Source organism: Lissotriton helveticus, chromosome 5_1, assembly GCF_964261635.1.
Source record: "Lissotriton helveticus chromosome 5_1, aLisHel1.1, whole genome shotgun sequence".
In the NCBI taxonomy this organism is placed as follows: domain Eukaryota; kingdom Metazoa; phylum Chordata; class Amphibia; order Caudata; family Salamandridae; genus Lissotriton; species Lissotriton helveticus.
The window spans coordinates 1,915,134,280-1,915,154,847 of record NC_136065.1 but is presented as its reverse complement, the minus strand read 5'-3'; the positions used below and the strand labels follow the sequence as shown (position 1 = coordinate 1,915,154,847).

The 20,568-nt window shown below is 43.9% G+C and overlaps 1 protein-coding gene across 1 annotated transcript; it reads right to left on the bottom strand.

Annotated features, from left to right (window-relative positions):
• Positions 1-6,466: 6,466 nt before the first annotated feature.
• LOC144756005 (keratin, type I cytoskeletal 47 kDa-like) lies at positions 6,467-20,050 on the bottom strand. Its single transcript, XM_078645479.1, has 8 exons — positions 19,562-20,050; positions 16,072-16,154; positions 14,828-14,984; positions 13,118-13,279; positions 12,878-13,003; positions 11,029-11,246; positions 9,192-9,319; positions 6,467-7,402 (listed from the first exon to the last, which is right to left on the bottom strand). The coding sequence occupies exons 1-8, from the start codon at positions 20,033-20,035 to the stop codon at positions 7,302-7,304; spliced, it is 1,449 nt and encodes a 482-aa protein (XP_078501605.1). The 5' UTR covers positions 20,036-20,050; the 3' UTR covers positions 6,467-7,301.
• Between the last annotated feature and the right edge of the window lie 518 nt (positions 20,051-20,568).

Here is a 20,568-nt window from a genome sequence, read left to right as displayed (position 1 = left end):
GGCTAAACGCAAAAAGCTACAGACCCTGTTCCCTCGAGAGAGAGTAGGAATTCATTGCAGGGAAAGGGGGGCTGACTTACTTGTACGAACGGACGGCAGAGTTTTGTCTTGATCACGGGCATGGCACAGCACTACCGTTGGTCAGATGGATGGTAAAATATACCTCTCCGGATTTCTCATGGTAAGATTTCTTTCAAACTATGATCAAACATTCCAAGGGAGGAAACCCATTATACTTTCCTTTTTCTTCGGTGTGCATCAGGATCAATGGCCTTCAGAATCTTAATCTTTTCCAAGATGATCCTTTTTATATCAATCTCCATGACTTTTGGCGGACCAATGTTCCCCAGAAGGGCTCCTGTTCAGTGATTTCTTATGGCAGATTTATGTTCACCAAAGCGTAAATTCACTGCTGCTTACCCTGACATACTGGAAGGGACAGGGGCATTGGAATAAGTATTCAATAATTGATGTCCTGCAATTTGTCATTTCAGGGAGTTCCATTTTCCTTTTTCCACAAGTTAAGGTGTCTGTCACAATGGCCTAAGAAAAGACATGACAACTGCCACATTTATGGTTACCTGAGACAGGTTTCCAGCCTGTGATCAATTTCTGAATTAAATTTGTTTCCTCTACGCAGACTGCTTTAACCAGAGAGTTTCTCAAATTGCTGTTACGTCCGAAAGTGTATTCTGGTTTAGAAAGTTTTTTTGTTGTGTTGTCTCCAGTATTTAAGATATGCCACTGTGTTCTTATGATTTTCCTTATTTTATTATTGAGGTTTGAGTGTTGAGTGTTGAGTGACACAAACCAATTATTCTTAATTTGTCTTGGGTTTGTCTTGGAAGAACAGTTTCCTGTTGTGGTACTTTGTTCTCTTGTATCAGTCTCTAATAAGTTGTCTAGGGTGACCTCTAGTCAGAAACTTTGTCTTAAGATGCTCTGCATTCATGTCATAATCTTCGATGCTCAAACAGTTTGTGTGTAACCATAGGAGCTGGCTGAAAGGGATGACCTATTTTTGACATCTAGGGTGATAGCTATCAAAATGGAGCAGAGTGTTCCTTGTCGTGAGTTTTGTGAACAAGGTTACCTGGATCAGGTTGTTATATTGATAGATCCAGATGTCAAGGAATTCTACTTTAGTTTTACTGGTCTCATGGGTGAAAGGAATCATTGTGCACTTCAGAGGGCTTCTTTAGAGTCACCCCCTACATCAAAGGCAGTTTTGGGTATAAGTACTGGGTCTGTGACCAATTCAATTCAGACACTTTTTGGACCTGTAACTAGACACTGCTGGCTCTCTAGCTGCACCTTGCCAGAAGAGCTGCTGTGCTGGCAGGACTGCCATTCTGCTATCTACTCTGGTAGGTTGGCCTACTGCTTGTTGAGCTACAGGAGGGACTGCCACTTTGCTACCTGCCTTGTTGCGCTGGGGTGCTGCCTGCTACCTTTGAGCTGTGCTGACCTAAAGTGTTCTCCAAGGGATTGCTGGCTTCTCCCCTGTTCTTGAAGTCTCAGGGCCATCAAAGACTTTGCTTCAAAAAGATCGAGTGCTTCGCTCTACAAAGTTCCAGTGTTTGTTTTTGACCTGCAACTGCCAACTACAAAGATCAGCCTTACTCATTTTTAGAAATGGGGGTCTCTAGTTGGCAATGCCTAGCGTCACTGTCCAAATAGAAACCCTTCTTCCTAAGTCAGGGCAAGTGGGCCACCCCCTTTAACAACCCCTGCTAAACCCAGTGGTAACGTAGCACGAGCAGTTAGGCCTATCTCAGAGGCAGTGTATAAAGCGTTTATGACCACGTACAAAAAGGCAGTAATTACACCATAAAAAGGACACAACTCAGGTAGGTATAGAAAAATAATATCTTTATCTAACAGTTTAACTCAAAACTTTCAAAGCATTTCAACAACTACAATTCACGTCAACCCGTAGGGACTCAACGAGACACCAACATATTCACCAAAGCGTTACACTGACTGGGTTCAGGGCTGGGGCCTACGTGACCCTTTGCGCACCAGATACCTGTCATTGAAAGGGGATACAGCACGCAGCTAGGAGCTGATCTTATCCAGGCACTGTACAAACGCCTACCTGTCGATCCCCTGCCGGGATCTATGTCAGTCAACCCGGTCTAGTGAGACCACGATGAGCATGCTAAATGTGAGTGTTCCTGCCTGCATTCACAGCTTTTAACATTACCGTGAATAGTCTACGCGGAGCGAAGGTGTTTTGTAACACTTGTTTTTCCTGCATATTCGATTAAGCTCCTAACTTAAAAAGTATGCATTGAATGTTGATAGGTTGTCTTGTTTTGGTTATAGTGTACTATCCTATGTTTATAAACCTGAGTGGTGTCTTTTTGTGGTGTATTCATTCTGTTACTGTGTGTGTTGCATAACTACCTTACACATTGCCTCTTTTGATAAGCCTGCCTGCTCTGCACCAAACTACAAGAGGGTGAGCACAGGTTATCTCCGCTGGGTATCTAGCTTACCGTGACTAGAGTGATGGGTTCTGCCTGGCCAGGTTGTATACCATAGACATTGGTGATCAACAGTGAGGATAGGTAGGACTTGTGTTTGTGCAAAACTATATAGTAACTCATTGTTCATTATAACTCTGTACTGAGACCATTTCAAATTTTTTTTAACTTTTCCCTGTTTATCCTTTGTGATTTTTCCTGCTTAACCATGTCCCAAACTGGAGAAGTAGTACCTTCACCTGCAGCAACTGATTTTGACCTGGCTAAGTTAGAGTCTTACAATGGGACCCAGCTGAAGGGGTTCTCTATGGGATTTCAGATTTCTATCAAGGGACTCACCAGGAACATAGAGTTCCAGAAAGCTCTGAGTGCCTGGGCAGAGACTCAGGTTGCAAGATCTGACAACCCAGGGGAAGAGGAGCAAGAAATCAAAGAGGAGGAGGATTACCTGAGTTTATATTCCAATGTGGATTTACCACTTCTTGGGTAGGCAGCCAATAACCTGCAGGAAGCAATAGTAGTTCCCCCAGCGAGGAGAAGTGTCACCCCTGGAAGCCTGTCCACAGAGGAGCCGGCAGAAAGGAGGGAAGAAAAGAAACTGAGACTAGATCCTGCTACGTTCGAGCAGCAGCAAAAACTTGCTTTGTCTGAGAAAAGAAAGGCTCTTGAAGAGGAGAGACTTGCCATGGAGGAAAGGAAGATGTCCCATCAGCTAAGTCTCAGAGAGCTGGACTTAAGAGCCCTACAAGTGAGGACCAGCAACAGTAATGGCGGCAGCATACCTGCAGTGTGTTCACATGTGTCACATTATAGAGTAACCAAGGATTTGGTGCCTAGTTATGTGGTGGGGGTGACGTGGACAAGTAGTTTGGAGCCTATGAGGAGGCTTAAAAATGCCCACGGTCCCAGAGGAGTTCTAGCGTGGTTGTTTATGGGTGTACAGGCCCAGAGTGGGGTCGAACGCTCTTCTTACACTAGAGGTGTGGGACCAGACATGCTACACTGCAATGAAAACCATTTTAACCAGTGCGTTTGGGTTGACACTGGAGTAGTACAGATAACGATTCAGGGCTAGTCACAAGCTATCCATATATACAGCTGGATCGATTGCTTGAACCATGCTGGTAAGGCACTGAAGGGCTGGGTGAGGGGCAGCAAAGTAAACGATTATGAAGGGCTGTAAAACTTATTTTACATGCTAGATATTTGTTTTACAGAGCTGCGCCAACAGCTAGTCGATAGTAAGCTTTCTGACCTTATGAAGCTTGCTTGAGGCGGACATCTGTGTCAGCACCAGAGTGTCCAAGAAAACATCAAGGGGAGACTCCCAAAAGGGGGGGTCAGGGTTCCAACAAGAAGAAGGTGAGGTGAGATTAAAATGAATGAGGCACCCAGAACAACTCACAGGGGAAGGGTCTAGATCTCATTCTCAATCTGGCCACCAGAAGAAAGACTACCATGACAAAAGTCAGCAGTCCAAGTCCACTAAATGCTATGAGTGCTTCGAGTATGGACACTATGAGGGGAATTCCAAGTGTCCAAATAGAGCATTACCTCCCACTGGAAGAAATGTTCCTAGGGTGGCTAGTGTAGGGCTGGGTGAGGAATTTGTCCCAGTTAATGAGGGGGAGTTTAGTAAGGTTACCCTTATGTCCCTGGGTGACAATAAGATAGATCCTAAAGTTAATGTACAGGTAATGGGTCCCCATCAATAGGCAAGGTGTGGCGGCTCTGCATGATACAGGAGCCAGTTTGACTATGGTAAAGAGTCCACTATTTTCTCCAGAGTAGGGAATTCTCCATGCATTCTATCAGGTTGTGATGGCTGACAACAGAGAGGGTCACTATCCTGTGGCCCTAATTCAATTTGAGTGGGTGAGGGGGGGGGGGGGGGTCAGGTCTTCTGAAAGTGGTGAGCTCCAAGCTGACCTTCAGGAGCCAAATGGCTAAGTTATTAAATCAAGCTTCCAGTTACCCAGAAGCCGGCCAGGACATCAAGTGGTGGTGGTATGAGAAAGATTCTACCACTGTGGATTTGCAGATTGGTCAGAAAGTGTTGGCATGGAGCTGGTGAAGCCCAGAGCTCTCCAGGACTGCTGGACTGGCCCATATGATGCGAATGAGAGAAATTGGGAGACCGCCTACCTTGTGGATCTCAGGAACCCTAGGGACCCATATGTGGTGCATGTCAATCGCCTCAAACCCCACTTTGAGAGGTCTTAGGACACCATGCTTCTGGTGACAGATGGTGAGGAGGAAGAGGAGAGTGAACTGATTTCTTACCCTGTGATGAAACAGATGGGTCTGGCCTCAACAGACGATGATATTTAGTGCTCTACAAAATGTCAAATAAGTCTTTGATGACTCAATTTGTTATGTCATGTGTAATTCCTAGAATATTATAAAAGTCCTGGATTAACTTATTTTTGCAAAGCCCTGGCCTTTTCTAGCAGATGACCACGCCCAGTAAAAAGATTTCACAAAATGTTCAGAGACCGTTACTGTATAGTTTAGGATACACTGTGAGGGCTCGTTGGGACATGTTCACCTGGTCAAACAATAGAGAGAAGAGGTGCAGCAACTGACAAAAAGTAGTTTGTGGAAGTCCCATATTATTGAGAAACACGTCAGGCAGAAAAGCATGGAGGCACGTAGTAGCACAAGTAGCCAGACTTGTATGGAGCTGTATCACGGTGGTGGTCTGAAGGTGCTGGGATCCGGGCATGCATCTCTCAGCTGTAGCTGCTCTTAAAAAAGATGGTGGCAATACAGAGGACCAAAAAGGAAGCCCAAAAGATAACTTGGAATAACTGGGAGAATATCAGAAGGAGGTGCACTTTAATAAGGGGAAGGTGTCTAGGCAGGACAGAGAGGCGTGCCAATAGCAGATACTCGCTTTGAAACGGAGATGTGAAATCGCATTAAAACCCAATTTTTTTCGTTGAGTCTGGTAGGATGAGGGGAGCAAAGAGAATGGAGTATAAAGGGGACTGTATCTTGCTAGTTTAGGAGAGGGAACAGTACAGGGAGCGAAAGAATATGCTGATATACTCTTTAGCTTTCGACCTGCAGACGAGAAGGGCTGAAGGGGTAAGCTACATGGCGACGAGGATCAGAGCATGGAGTTAAAGGAAGGCGATTCGGTCTCTATCTTTCTACAGGCAAAGATTAGCATCAAATAGCCGAAAGGAACTTAAAATAGAAAAGCGCAGGGTGGATCTATTCCTGAGGCTGTATTCAATGGTCATATATACAACCCAAATGGCAATACCGCCATTTTATTCACATTTGTGAATGTGAAGAAAATGGTGGTATCGTTTTGCAATAAAATAAAAAAACTTCTAGAACATTAAACTAATCTTTAGACTCTCGCGTGCTTTGGGCCATCTGACCCTTATGTATCCCCAGCAATTGGCTATTCAGGTATATAATTTCTATTTCTTGAGACCAAAAACTGGTGCTCTGTCTTGCTCATCCATAATATTATTCCTTGAAGAATGAATGCCTCCAGAAACCTTCTAAGACCAACGTTATACCTTTCTTGAACCAATTGGAATTGCAGAACCTATGATGGAGGCCTCCCTACACCAGGGAAGGGGTAGCAATATTAGGGCACACACCACCCACATTTACGAAAGCTGGTAAACTCCAGGACCTTTAAGCCCCTGGTCCATTTCCTGAGCTGCCGTTCTGTTTGTATCAGCTAAACTGACACTGGGACACAAACTCAGTACAGAAAGGCCACTGTAGAGCCAGCTCATGGTGTACCCTTGGTTCCCGCTGCCCCGGCCTGGGACAACAGGTACCAGCGAAAAGATGTGGAATGCCACTGGCCATTCAGTGCCCCGATCCACGCTGCTCCTGTGCAAAAATATTGAAGTCAAAAATACACCGATCTTTTCACAAGACATGATGGTTCCTAGGATTAACAGCTGTATCTGCTGCTTTGCCCATCAAACAAAAAACAGTGACAAGTATTGCTTGCTTAAGAAACTTTATTGAGTCGAAAAAACATTCAGAGGAGCTTTTTACATTGAATCAGGAGGGCTGAGTGGTGTACTTTTCCTTTGAGCCAGTTCAAATTATATCCTTCCAAGGGGTTATGAGTGTCGTATTGGGACTAAGTAAATTATGGAGACTCAAAGAGAATAAACACATTGAACTCTGCCCTCAGGAAGAAACACACTTCAACTGCACTCTTGTTTTACAAAAAGAGCAAGAGCGTAGAAAAGCTTATAATATTTTGGAAATGTTGAAATTTCCCCTTTTACACGCTTCGCTGATTCCTCTTTATTGCTAGCCTTCAGTTTACACTGGCTTTTAAAGTTTAACTTTAATGTGTATCTGCATTAGAGACATATGTACAATTTTTGATATATCATTGAGTATTTGCGTCTATTCTTTTGCTTCCTTCCCAAGTGATTTCTCAGAGTTTTAACTTCATCCCCACTTCGATCAAACTCGTTGTTCTAAACAAGGCTTGAGTAGCAAGAAGAGCAATGAACAACAACTTTTTGACATTATCTAGTCTGACACTTGTGTTTTATATTGATATTACGTTTTTACCACCGTTTTTCCTTGGCTTCTTTGTTGTCACCCTTTAACTACATTAGGCGTCACAATGCAAATATTAATTCAATTATTTAATAAGTTCTTCTTTCCTCATTGGTCAATTTGACGGAATCTTGCGTCTCTCTTGAATTCAACATGCCTGCACATATTAAGCTTAATCTACGAGGGTTGCTCTGTTAATGCTGCCTCGGTCTGTTTCCACTGGAATTTGTCCTCCTCTGTACCTTCCTTCTTCCTTTTCTATTTCACATTCTCCTCAATTTCCTCGACACGCGAAGACACCACTTTGCCGTCAACCACTTCTTCAACGATAGTCTTCACCTTTCTGGTTTTGGTGGGGTCTAGAGATTTAACAAGAAATGACAAACAAGTTACAACTGGGTTTCAGAAGTAAGAAACATAATTAATTTGAAGTACACATGAGCATGTTTTTGTTTTTTGAGGAAATGGAAAGTAGTAGAGTTTTGTTTCCAGTTGCTATCTTATGACCTAATCACTAAGGTAATTTTGCCATAGTGACTTTGTTTACATCATCTAATTAGCATCTGTCTGTTTCAAGGCGAATGGATGACGGAGTTTTGGAGCGAATCCTATAAGTGGGAAGAGCTGAGGGTGCCAGTAGAGTTGCCGCTTAAGAGTGCCAACTTTGGTAGCAGGCCACCGGTGCTATACCTTTCCCTTCACTCCTTACATGTCTCTTCTTTTCTAGTCTGACTAAATATCAAAGATCGGTGCACCTCATGCACCAATCAAGGTTGAGGCGGATAGACACTCTGCTTACTATATGCACAGGGCTTCTAAGCTTGAAATGCTTCCTCATGGCCAACACTCTACCAATTAGTATTACGCCACCATGGTTTTGGGGCTTTTTCTCTGATTTATTTAATTTTCATCACTTCAATAACAAAAATTCTTCAATTGACCTTATGATATAACCCTACAACCAAGCATGTAGAATTGTATTAAAAAATGCTACCCCAGTTCTTAATTTGTAAAAATGTAAGTGCCAGGGCCTTTGTCAGGAGGCCAAAGCAGCTTGCACCACCCATTGCCCCTGCCAGAGCTGCCAATGACAGGACCAACCCAATAACTAACTATCAGACGCTTACAATTTTGACAATTTCAGGCTATTCAAGGGCCCAAAGCTATAAGAATGGTATGGCGGCAGGTATTAGTAATTTTAATGTATATTAATTAATAAAAAACTGCTGTTTTGCTCTAATCCAAATTAGAGAAACAGCGCCACCCTTTGGCATGCTGTCACAAATGCTGGTGTTAACAATTAAGTGCCAGTGCCTAGCACCGTAAACCGCCAGCTCAAATTAAACACTGTCCCTACCCCTTCATTAGGCTACTGTTAAATATCTAATTTAACCCCCGGTTTAAAGGCACTTTATTTGGAGTTCCTATTTCACACCCGTGCTCAAGTATTACTTCTGAAATGTATTGGAAGAAATAGTGCCAATTGACTTCTTTTCAGATGACTTTAATTAAAATATAGGGTCTAATTTTCCCGTTTCTCATTATGTTTACACATATATACAGATGGAAAATAACCTGCATTGCTGATTATATATATAAAAAATGTCAAAATACAGAGATTAGTTTCTTTTAGTTTTTCTCCACTCTCTCATTTATTTTTGCCTGGCCAAAGCTGTGCATATTAATAGCACTGGAAGTTTAAAAAGAAGAAGTGATGGAGTTTCCTAATGTGATTTAAGAGCTGCTGATACTCACTTGTGCTACAATACTAATTTATGCAGTTGTGTGTATTATTTTCTTGTAAATGCGTGCTCTGCCTGTTACAAACATCGAAGTGTAAATGTTCTTTTAATAGTACAATTTATATGGAAAAATACGATTAGACACTTCTCTTTTCACCAAACAAAAAATTAAAGATAATACGCTAATCTATAGATTCAGACATAAACGTAACAGTAAAATATCATGAATTCAGGAGCCTTCGTTATATTTTCAACGCATTTAGGGTTAGGAATCTGCAGAGCGTCATTCCCAGGACCCTTCTACACATGAAGGAGACATGCAGTGCCATCCACAGCCCACAACTGAGGAGCAATGCCTGCCTTCATCACCTGACCACAGAAGCATAACAGGGGAAAGCGTGTGTACCTTTCTTGGAGTCCACCGATGATGTCTGTGACTTCACCTCAGTGGACACCTTTTGGCTTGAGGATGCTGACGAAGTCTTAGAGGATGACATCTGGGAGGAGGAGGAGGATGAGGATTTGCTGCTGCCGCTGAAGAAGTACATTCGCATTAGTCACACTGAACTCCTTTTATAATTGCTCAACAGATTAAATAATCTTCAACTTTGCAAACTTTGTCAACTTTCACGACATGATGATTTATTTATTGTTAATATTGAGTAAACAAAAGTGTCTTGTAAAGTTTTGTGAAGTTGATGAAGTTTGCAGATTTGTGAAGTTGATACCTTCACAAATCTCCTTGTGAGCAAACTTTTGTACCCAGACTTTTCTTTTCGTCAAAATGGTAGAGCACCGAGTCAGGCTTCAAAACATTCTTTCAAGACATTATAGTTAGCTGTGATTGAGACGTCAGTAGAAATCTAAAGAAGGTTTTTGGGTAAGCTTCCATAAAATTTTAAGTGCTCTGTTACAAGCTGGGTGGAGCAGTATTCTTGGAGGGATACCAACCGCCCCATTAAAGGTTTTACAGAAGCACCTAGTAAAACCAAAGGTGCTTGGAAATAGATTTGAACACATGCAAAATTGACATCTTCATCCCTGTTCCAGCATGAGTTCCCCCTGCTTCCGGCTCAGAAATGTATGCAGCCCTGTGATTGGGCATTACCCATAGCACAATCTTCATATCTATCTGATATGTTTAAAAAATACATTCCTCCCAGACTGCTACGCTCGACCTCTGCCTGTCTGATCCCAGTACCTAAATACTGGGGAGCAGGTTTGGGAGGGTGGACTGTTTTTGTGATTACTGCTCAGGCATGTAACAGACTGGAGCCCAAGGTTATGGCTAGAGCCAAATTTCCTAAAGTTTTACAGGGATCTAGAGACCCATTAGTTTACGTAGGCTTTGCCTGGAGTCACTGAGTATGTGAGTTGCTTAATAGAGTGTATTAGTATGCTAGCGTCTGGGCACCCTCGGATAAATGCGCACCCTATAAAACTAATAAATAAACAATAAGATATCAGTCCCAATGTTTATCTATGGTCCCAGTATTCACCCTTTTTTTAATGGCACTCTAATATTGAGGCCTTCCGTGGTCACCAATGTTGGTGTACACCTAGGTTGTGTAATGCAGCCTGGTAGGAAACATGCAAATTGTGCATGACTGGACAGCTGAACAGTCATGCGCTCTTAGAGTGTGCCACCACTCCTACCCCTGTGACTCCAGCCCCGCCCTAACCTAGCCCTGTAGTGAAAAATAAAATGATAATAATGGCGTTATTATCTTTTTATTTTTCCTTTCTCCTGCTTTGAGAGGAGCGGGGCGACGCTCCTCCACCTTAGTGGAGCGGCCACCTCTGCCTAGGCCAGTGAGAAACAATTTGAATGTGACACTATTAAAGACTATATCTCTCCTTATCCCTCCTTATCAGTAGCTCAGTAATGAGGCTGGAATTTCTAGTCGATTACCACTACTGGCCAGAACAATAACTCTAGGAAAGCAGAAAAGCTGTCCTATTCTGAGTTTAAGCCTGAGGGTCCAATTAAGAATGGGAAATAACTGGAGAACCAGATGTAACGCACCATTGCACCTTGTTATTCCTCATTCCTAGTCAGATTTTTGCCCTGGAATTTTGGCTGCTTGGAACAGCTGGAGGCTACAGGGAAAATTGCTGGAAGTACAGGATTACTGCTTTGCTCTTCATTCCAATTGGTCCAGTAGTGGAAGTCGTTGTGCCCATTGGTGAACTTGCAATAATGGCTAAAGGTGCCATGAAAAATCTCTGAATGGTTTTCTTACCCGAACTCTCCATCCAGCAGGCGCCGGTAGGTCTCGATCTCCATCTCCAGCCGGGTCTTGATGTCCAGGAGCTGCTGGTACTCGAAGCTCTGTCGTTCCATGTCGCTGCGGAGCTGCATGAGCTGCTCCTCCAGGCCGCTGATCCTCTGCTGCATCTGCATGAGCTGTGCCCCGTAGCGTCCTTCTGTCTCTGCCAAGGTTTGTTCCAGGGAGTTTTTCTGTTGAGAAATTGAGAGAGTTACAGAATAGGGCTGGGCACCAAGTCCATGGAAAACATAAGGGATGCAACCCCTAAATGCTGAAAGTTCAGGACTATTTCAAAACAGACCCTTCACTCTGCCAGACATAGTGGCGAACCTGTCACTCTGGATTGGGCAGGTTCTCCAACACCATTTCTGGTTGCTACTCTTCTTTGGCAGACACAGCGGCAGAGGTGGAGGTGTGTAAATGGTGAGACATAAGCAATGTAAATGGGGCAGCCAAGCCAGCAGAAATATGTTTGTGCTGAATGCTGTGCTACATTACTCTTTGATTTTGGTAGTTGGGGGGATGATGAAGCAGAAAATGGTAAAAAATAAAAATTTCATGCAACCAAAGTGCAATCTAGTGAAGTTAAAACAACAGTCAACCGGCATCTCATCTTCCCACCCTACACCAATCAAGCACCTATGTAGCTCTGTAAATGATTTAGCATTAGGTTTGAATTTTCTTAATCAAAATTTGTTTCTAGGATATAAATCCATTCAAAGAACTAAGCACTGGGCAATTACACTTTCCAGCTCCCTATTGCTGTCCGACCCACTTGCTGCTAGGAAAAAATTAATTGGCAAAGCCAAAAACTCTATTTTTTTTTTTTTTTTAGAGCTGAGACATACAGGGTCTGCCAATGCTTGTTTTGCAGTGGCTGCTGTGACACACAAGTGGTGTGATGGGCTTGGGGAAGCAGGGGACAGCATAGGAGCGGCAGAGGGGGGTATTAAAAAATAATATAAAAAAGGCATTTACCTGCCGCCCACCGCCTCAGTGCTTTTCTGCACCTCTCCTCTTGACTCTGGGCAATCCATGCACGGCTCCCTTTCCCCTATGACTGCGAATCGCAGTGCTGCTCTCATGCTGGTAATGCATGAGAGCAGCACCATGATTGGCCTGAGTGGGCCTGATTTAATGCTCAGTTAGGACCAGGGAGCCCCTCCCTGTTCTTCACACTAATGTGCAGCACAGCTCGGGTTAGAGAAATCTAAGTGCGCATGATGGTTTGGCAGCAATAAGAAGGCCGTCCAAACTTTCATGCGCACTAACAGCAGTGCCCACCACCCCTCCCCACTGCTGCAGATGCTATTTGCATAGCTCGTCCACATGGCATGGCTGCACAGAAAACATACGCACACAATCAATGATGGTTTATATCGCACGTGCATTCCCTAGGCCAGACAGAGTTTGATTGACATTCTGGGAATGCAGATTTTCACCTCTGTGGAAAAGTTGGTGTTGAACTAGGGTTGCATTTCTGAAGGTTGATTTGCTGACTAGATAATATTCTACATACTAAAAGATCACACACACACACACACACATAGCCATCACCAATATTTATACATCTTCTAGTATTATCATATCCAAATCTATCTTGAAACATCAAAACGTTTATTTGGAAATGCATATGGTTCAAAACATTTAATTAGAAACGTTTGAAAATTGCTATCTATATATTGTGTGTTCAGGATGAAAATATGTATTTCGAAAAAGATTTAGAATGTGAAAAAGCTCATTATCTTTATAGCTTAAACCTCGCCATATCTTTGACTTCAGTCAATAAGCGAGCATGTGGCAAAGTGTAAGGGATACATACCATGGCCATCTGGGACTGAAGCTCGATCTCTAAGCCTTGGAGAGTTCTTCGCAGATCTGACACTTCGCTCTTGGTCGTCTGCACCGCCTCCACGCCCTGGGAGATCTGCGCTTTCAGCTCTTCAGACTGAAGAAAGGAAGGCAGCATTGTTAGGGTTCACTGGTAGGATATCTCTTCAAAAGGGCCTGAAGGCGACTATGTCCATCTGACTGGTGCAGGGGATAACATGGTGCTCCTTACCGCTTTCAAGAACTGGGCCTGGGCTTCTCTGCGGTTCTTCTCTGCCAGCGACTCATAATCAGCTCTCATGTCATTCAGGATAGCAGTCAGGTCGTGTCCAGGTACAGCATCCATCTCGACATTCACGGACCCTTGAGCAGTGCCCGACACAGCCTGCATTTCCTAAGGGAAAGCAAAGGACCATGATTCTCAACTAAGGAAGAGGCAGAAGGAACAGATTGGATGGGATTTGGTTCATATATTTATAGTACATCAAATGTCACCTTATGGAAACCAAATTCCTGGCTACAAAATGAAATCTTAGATACCATTGCTTCACCAGGTAGACCACGCCGCTTTACTAGACCACTCCCCATCACTATGCCATACATCCTCCCACTAATATTCATATCCTACTCACATAATCTCCAGGAGATTTCACCTCCTCCCATTAAATCACACCTGTTCTCAGTAGACTTCTGTACCTCATGCTAGGTAATGTTTAATTTTACTAAATCGACGCCCTTCCCTGAATATTACATCTCTTCCTAGTAGACCACACCCTTTCCACTCATTCATACACTTCTACTAGACGATGCCCTTTCTGAACTAAGTTCACCCCCTGTGCCCTTAGACCAGATCTCTTCCCAACTAGATCACACTCTTTATCAAGACAGTAACCCGTATTCGCCTTCTCAACATGACTTACTAGCTTCGACAATGTCTTATCCTAATAGAACCATCTTCTCATTCCCACTGAATGACAGTAAACCACACCTGCGCACAGTATACCTTAATGTCACTCCATGGCCCTTTCCCTACACTACAAACATTGTAGGTCAAACCCTAACACAGTAGTCAACACGCTTACAGTAGAGGCCATAACCTCATCCATTACAATGAACTAAGAGTCAAAAAAGAATATCAAGTAAAACTTCTTAAAAACATGCTGATCCATAAGAATGCCCATTAAACAGACCACATCCTCCTCCAACTGAACCTCTTATGACCCAATGGGTCATGCATCCAAATTGATCACAGACAACCCAAATATAATGCATTCAGCTGCTGGACCCCCGCGCCCCTCCCCCCCCTCCCCCCCCCCCGGCCTAAATATTAGACTGCTTAGCTAGTAAGCAATATACTATTTCTCCAGGTAGTATAAGAACTAACCATCAGACATCATTTGTCAGAGGAAGATGGTACCCAATAGATCACAAGCTATGTCTGACCACATACTCATCTACAGTAGACAAAACCTTTGGCTAGTACAACACACTACTGCAGGCATCCCACCAGCTGATAGAACTCACATAGTAAAATGCTAACTTGTATCTCCCACACTTGGATGGCAAAGCACTACACCCAAAATGCAGTAGCCTTTAACAGGAGTGTACACTACCTAATGCACCACACAAACTTCATTAAGCTCATCTAAAGACAACTTCAGTAGCAAACATTATACCCTTTTCAGTAGATCATTTTTCCCCAAGAACTTCTGCCCAGTTCAAGTTTTCCATTCATCATGCCTTTCTTGCAATTGGGCTGTATAATACACAAGGACTCTAACTTGAGAGTTCTTGACGTATTATCTGATGTCACTCACAGTGTCTATGGTGAGCACAGCACGCAGGGAACACCAACCCTATGTATTTTTAATTCAAATTCTATGGCCCTCTCTAACTTGGCTTCGGGTTCACCCGGTGAATAAAGCACTGGGAAGCCCTCTACCTCTTGGTGGTTCTTCTTGAGGTAGGCCAGCTCCTCGGTCAGGCTCTCGATCTGCATCTCCAGGTCAGATCTGGCCATGGTCAGCTCATCCAGGACGCGGCGCAGCCCATTGATGTCAGCCTCCACGCTCTGGCGCATGGCCAGCTCATTCTCGTACCTGAAGAAGGACAAAGAAGAGGTATTTGCCACGAACCTGAGCAAAATTTACTGATTACATAAGTTTTACATTGTAACTTGCGCCATAGCTTTTAAGTCACGGATCCCACACAAACCATCCAATGGCTTTGGAGTGCATTGGATGAATAGCAAACGAGCAATTGAATTAGGCTTACTGCTCTGCTTGAAAAACTGAAACCCTTAGTAACAAGAGGTATAAGGATAAATAAATCACAAAAACTAGTCTATGCATGATCTGCCCCATCTGCAAAACAAAAATGTTATAGAAATGTAGACTAGAAAGATCTGAATTGGTTCACCCAGCCTATGCGACAGAACTACTTCTTGCACAACCCTTTTGAATGGAGGGCGGTGCGGTTTGACTCTCAGAGAGCCAACCATTGAGAGGCAGGCACAGGCAGTATTTGTACAAGGTGGGTTCACCAGTAGATAATAACATCCTGTGAAGCGTCAATGAAGAGTTTAGCTTTGGTTGAAGCCAAGATCTACAGCACAGTCCATGACAATAGAAATCTTTAAACAAAAGACGGGTTCTGCAGGTTTTTAAATGCATCAACTTTTTAAAATGTGGGTGTGTCATGCTGCAAAGAACCTTTACAGCAGGGGTATTCAATATGGCCTAGAAGGGCCAGAACCAGCTCAGAATTTCATGATATCCGCCATCAACTATGCAATCAATTTTCATGTCAGTTCACTCATGTACATTTATTTTAAAAAGGATATCATAAAAATCTGCCAATAAAACAATCATCTTTGATGGAAATAGACATACCAAATTTAAAGGAATTCAGGTAAGTCACCACAGGTGCTTAATTACACTTTGCATTAAGAGGCAGTATTGTGCTATAATTCATATAGTCTGGGTAAAAGAATCCTTGGAGAGCCCTGGTACTCCAACAGACTGGTACTTTGAAAGTAGAAAACCGGAATGAGCTTCTCAGAGTGGGGCTAGCTGTGATAATCTGTCCCCTGGGTACTTTTAGCAACTTTTATAGAGACTAGACACCAGTCAGGGAAAGAGGGAGCAGTAAAAGAGTCTTTGATTAAAGACCCAAACTATTACTCACTTCAGCTTGAAGTCATCTGCAGCCAGCCTGGCGTTGTCAACCTGCAGCACGATGCGGGCGTTGTCAATGGTGGCAGCGCCGATCTGGAGGACAGGAAAAAGAAAAGGGAGATTTTGAGAGTGTTATTCTTGATGGATTAGCACTTGTGATGAATTTACAATGGACTAGTCCTACATTTACAAACCCCTATGCATTACATACATGTATTGAATTGCTTTGTAGTTTTATTTATATTTGGGAATTTCGTGTTTGCTAGGTCCATTTGTGAATAGTGCAATCAGTCTCGGTTCATTTGTTGCATTCTGGGATTTGTAGTCCTGGTTTTCAAACGGAATAAACAGGGTTTTAAATCCAAGAATAAAAGAGAAAACAACTTGTAATAGATGAGCTACTCACAGATGGTCCTGGATAACCTAAGAGCTCTGCATGTAGCGCTTCATACCCCTGACAAGGTACCACGGCGCGTTAGCTGATAGGTAGCCTGCTATACCGTTTTGGGGAGCCTTTTGGTGTCGTGCGTGAGTAACCACAGTGCTAGTCCTTAGTGATCCTAGGTCGCTGTCCTTGTATGTGGTGATTTTCCCCCAGTCCTTTGGGGCTGTAAACTAACAACTGGGGTGCATGATTATAGGGTCTGTCACAGAATGTTCGCTGGTACGAATAGAGCCCAGGTAGCTGGGACCCTGTAGGCCACAATGAAATTTTTTTCTAACAGACTACAGAGACCAATGGAGCATAAATTTCATTTTCAGTTTCCTGCAATCATATTTTCTGTACCTAACAACTTTAAAGTACTGCAGTCCCAAGGACTCTGAATCCATAATTTATTCGAAGTTCTGAATACAGGTCTTTAGTTTCGGGCAAATGACTGGGGTGATGATTCTGTTCATAATGTGCACAAAAACCAAATAACTCTATTCTAAAGCTATTCAGCATGTGTTTGAGAAATGGCTTTATTTCCCACTTGCACGTGCAACGTACAGGTCTATTTATTAGTGAGAAATGCCCGACTATGTCTTCCAGCATGCACTGTGATACATCCTGGAAAACAAGAAATGGATTCTGTTGGCCACGTTTGGGGTTGGATCACTTCAGAACTGTGAGGTCCCAAAATACGTGTCTACATTCAAACGACGGAACACAATATATTGACATTTTGATTTTCATTTTAAAAGAAGCGGAAATTGATACTTAAAACAGTCTCTTTAATAACTCTATGTGTGTCTCTCCTCTTCAGGGATTCCCGAATCCCTGATTAACTCACCTTCCCTGTTTTTTTTGTATTTTGCATTCTTACTCTTATAGATTAACTATAAATGATCAATTACTAGGACGAGAATGCAGAGTAAAATATCTGGCCTGGATTTGCTACTCAGGTATAAATACAAGAAACGTGAGCGCCCTGTGAGCCCTGGGTTTTAGAACTGGTTCATAGCGTGGCTAAATCGGTGTCCCATGTTCACTACATGTTCCTGCCCGGGCTGTAGCACTGCCATGTTGGGGCAAACAGACATGTCCATATAAGAGCCAAATGGTAGCCACAAGCTCCAGGATACAAAGCTCTATTGACTAAAAGGAAAGGTTGCAGGTGTCTTTGCTGCCACGTAGCAGTGAGGTATGGTGGTTCACCCTAAACTCTGACACTGCCCGCTAAAACATCTGCCGGCCACACACACAAACCTAAGGGTACCTCGAGGTAGTTTTAGCCTTTCTGTTCTATTCCATCTTGTGAAAGTCAACGGATGGGAAGAGGAAGACGGACTGTGGTCAACCTCCCTCAGACACAAACCTAGGGGCGTGGCTTCCAGTAGGTTAAAGAAAGGGGTCGCTTACTCGCTTTAGAGCAGCTTGGCAGGTGCTGACGTACCAACCCTGCAGAAAATGTAGCGAAAGGCCCCATGTAGTGCAGTGCGCTTTCAGTCAGTCCTGGCTCGGAAGCGGCCAGCGCTTTGCATGCTGGGATTTTGAAACCCACGCTGTAATGTACCCGTGCCAAAATGAAACGTTTTCTTGGCAACAAAAAAAAAACCTAAATATTTGCACAACCTTTGTTTACTGATATCACCACATAGTTGAATATTTGGCCTTTCCATTTATCTCTTACAGTTGAGGGGCTGAAGGAAAGTCAAGGGCATGACCCTAGGGACGCGAGATAGCCCCCCCACTCCTTGTCACAGTGGATACAGTTTCCAGTCCTGGACTTTTAACTCACCAGTCATTGCTATGAGGCGTGTTTCTCTAATTAGTTCAATTGAAGTAAAAAAAGATTCGTACGCCGAAAAATGAACGGGAGATTGCCAAATAAAAACCCAGGAATAGAAATATTGTTGGTAATGGCGTGGATTCAGGTGCCCTCCCAAATTTAACGCCACAACAGCGTTCTGTTCTTGTCGCCGACTTTATGACCCTTTACAGGAAGGATGTCAAACTAAAGGACAGAACTCAGATGTACAGATCTCAAGCTAACCTTGAACACCATCCAACTCGTTATCTATCCTTCACTCAGCTGAAGTGTTTACAGCCTGGGGTGTGAAGTAACTCTATCCAACCTACCGCTCCCTTGTACCCGCCCTACTGTGCTACCATTCGCGCTAATCTCGTATATCGGAATGGGGATTGGAGACCAGAGGAGTTTTCATACTTCTGAGTTGTTTTGCGTTTGAATTCTACACATCTTCGCAAGCCCTAAGACGTAAAGATGTCCCATGCCACGTACGAGTAGCAGAACTCTGAAGTATACCATGAGTAGCTCTTCCTTTGCATTCTGGGACTTGTAGTCTTGATTTTATAATGGGCTAAGCAAGACTGCAAGTCACAGGATGCAAAGCATGAGCCTGGGCTGGATGAGCCACTGATGCATGGATGTAGGAAACTTGAGAGCTCTGGAGTTGTTGATCCAGTACTGTACAGTGGAAGCACGCAAAATCAAGTAAGGAATATCAGGATGAGAGAATATCGTAGCCAAAATGTTGAGGATCCAAGTAGAAACAGTATATAGATAAGTATAGGTTTACTATCCTTAACAGTATATAGATAAGTATAGGTTTACTATCCTTAAATCCACATACACCTATCTTGACAGTATACATATATTTTTATGATACATGATGTGGACTTGAGAATGGTAAATGAATGCTTACCTATATTTACTTACTTGATATTTTGCCTACGATATTGTGGTATCTCGGTATTTCAGTGTACAACCATCCTGTAACAGAATGTAAAGAAAACAGTGGGAAGTGCATTGAGTACTGACACATGAAATGGAACACCAACCCCTCTGTAGTAACTGTGCCTTTCTTACAAGTCATTCTGCTTCCTTCTAGTAGGAGACAGTGAATTTGTTTTTGGGGTGGGGGTGCGCAAAGGGCACAATTCTGAATGAAATGCAGCCTACAGTATTGTATACTAGCATTTACAGAAACCACCCTCCACATCTTTGGCAGGACATGCAGTGAAGCCACTGATGACCCCCGAATCAACCACTTACCTTGTTCCTCAGGTCATCGATGGTGGCGTAGTACTTGCTGTAGTCGCTGGTGCGCCCACCATCAACACTGCCTGCGTGCTTGCTGTACCACTCCTTGATCTTGAGCTCCAGCTCGTTGTTGGCCGCCTCCAGGGCCCGCACCTTGTCCAGGTAGGAGGCCAGGCGGTCATTGAGGTTCTGCATGACCTGCTTCTCTCCGCCGCTGCCAAGGAGGCCGCCATCGCCACCCCCTGCGCTGAAGCTGAAACCAGAGCCACCCCCAGCACCGCCGCCATAGCCACCCCCAAAGCCAGAACCACCACCGAAGGAGGCCCCCCCAAAGCTAGCCCCAGCACCACTACCGAAGGAGCTCCCCCCAAAGCCAGCCCCACCAGAGCTGTACACCCCCCTAGCGACGCTGAAGGACTCGCCCCCAAACGCAGGGGCCCTGCTTGAGGAACCATACGCAGATCGGCTGCTATAGCTCCTGCTCATGATGGCGGCTGGAGAGAGGGCCCTGGGCTTCAGCTGTACCTGGTGTGGCGAGAGCACAAGAGTACACCGCAGCCAGCTCGGACTGTCCCTTTTATAACACCAGGAGGTGGTATTAGATTTCAAACTCCCCTCATCCACTCTCCACCCACTCAAAGCACAAACCCCTCCAGCAAGCTCAGCATCTGCTCATCGAAAGAGGACTCGCCCGATCTGGCCATTTGTCTGGGAAATATGTTGCCCTCGGGCTGTTTCTCATCTTTCCAAAGGCGACTAGGGTGGGGCGCCACACTCACCTTTCAAGAAAATGCTTTTTATCTTTTGGAGACATGTTAAGAGCTACCTGTCAGCCCCTTGTCACCGAGACTGAAGCCTTATATTTGCACGCTGCAGATTAGCTTGCAGCAGCACAAATGTACCGGCTAGGAGGCATCAGATAGAGGCCGAAAGCGAGCAATGTTCCAGCCCATTAACATTCACGGAGCATCTGTGGTAGGAGAGGTGTGCTTTCCGCCGTGGAGGCCCACATCCCACAC

Coding starts and splice junctions, on each gene's coding strand:
- LOC144756005 (XM_078645479.1), bottom strand. CDS start 20,035: ATGAGCAGGAGCTATAGCAGCCGATCTGCGTATGGTTCCTCAAGCAGG. Junction 13,280..14,827: donor TCAAGAAGAACCACCAAGAG/GTAGAGGGCTTC, acceptor GCTTTCCCTTAG/GAAATGCAGGCTGTGTCGGG. Junction 13,004..13,117: donor AGGCCCAGTTCTTGAAAGCG/GTAAGGAGCACC, acceptor TCCTTTCTTCAG/TCTGAAGAGCTGAAAGCGCA.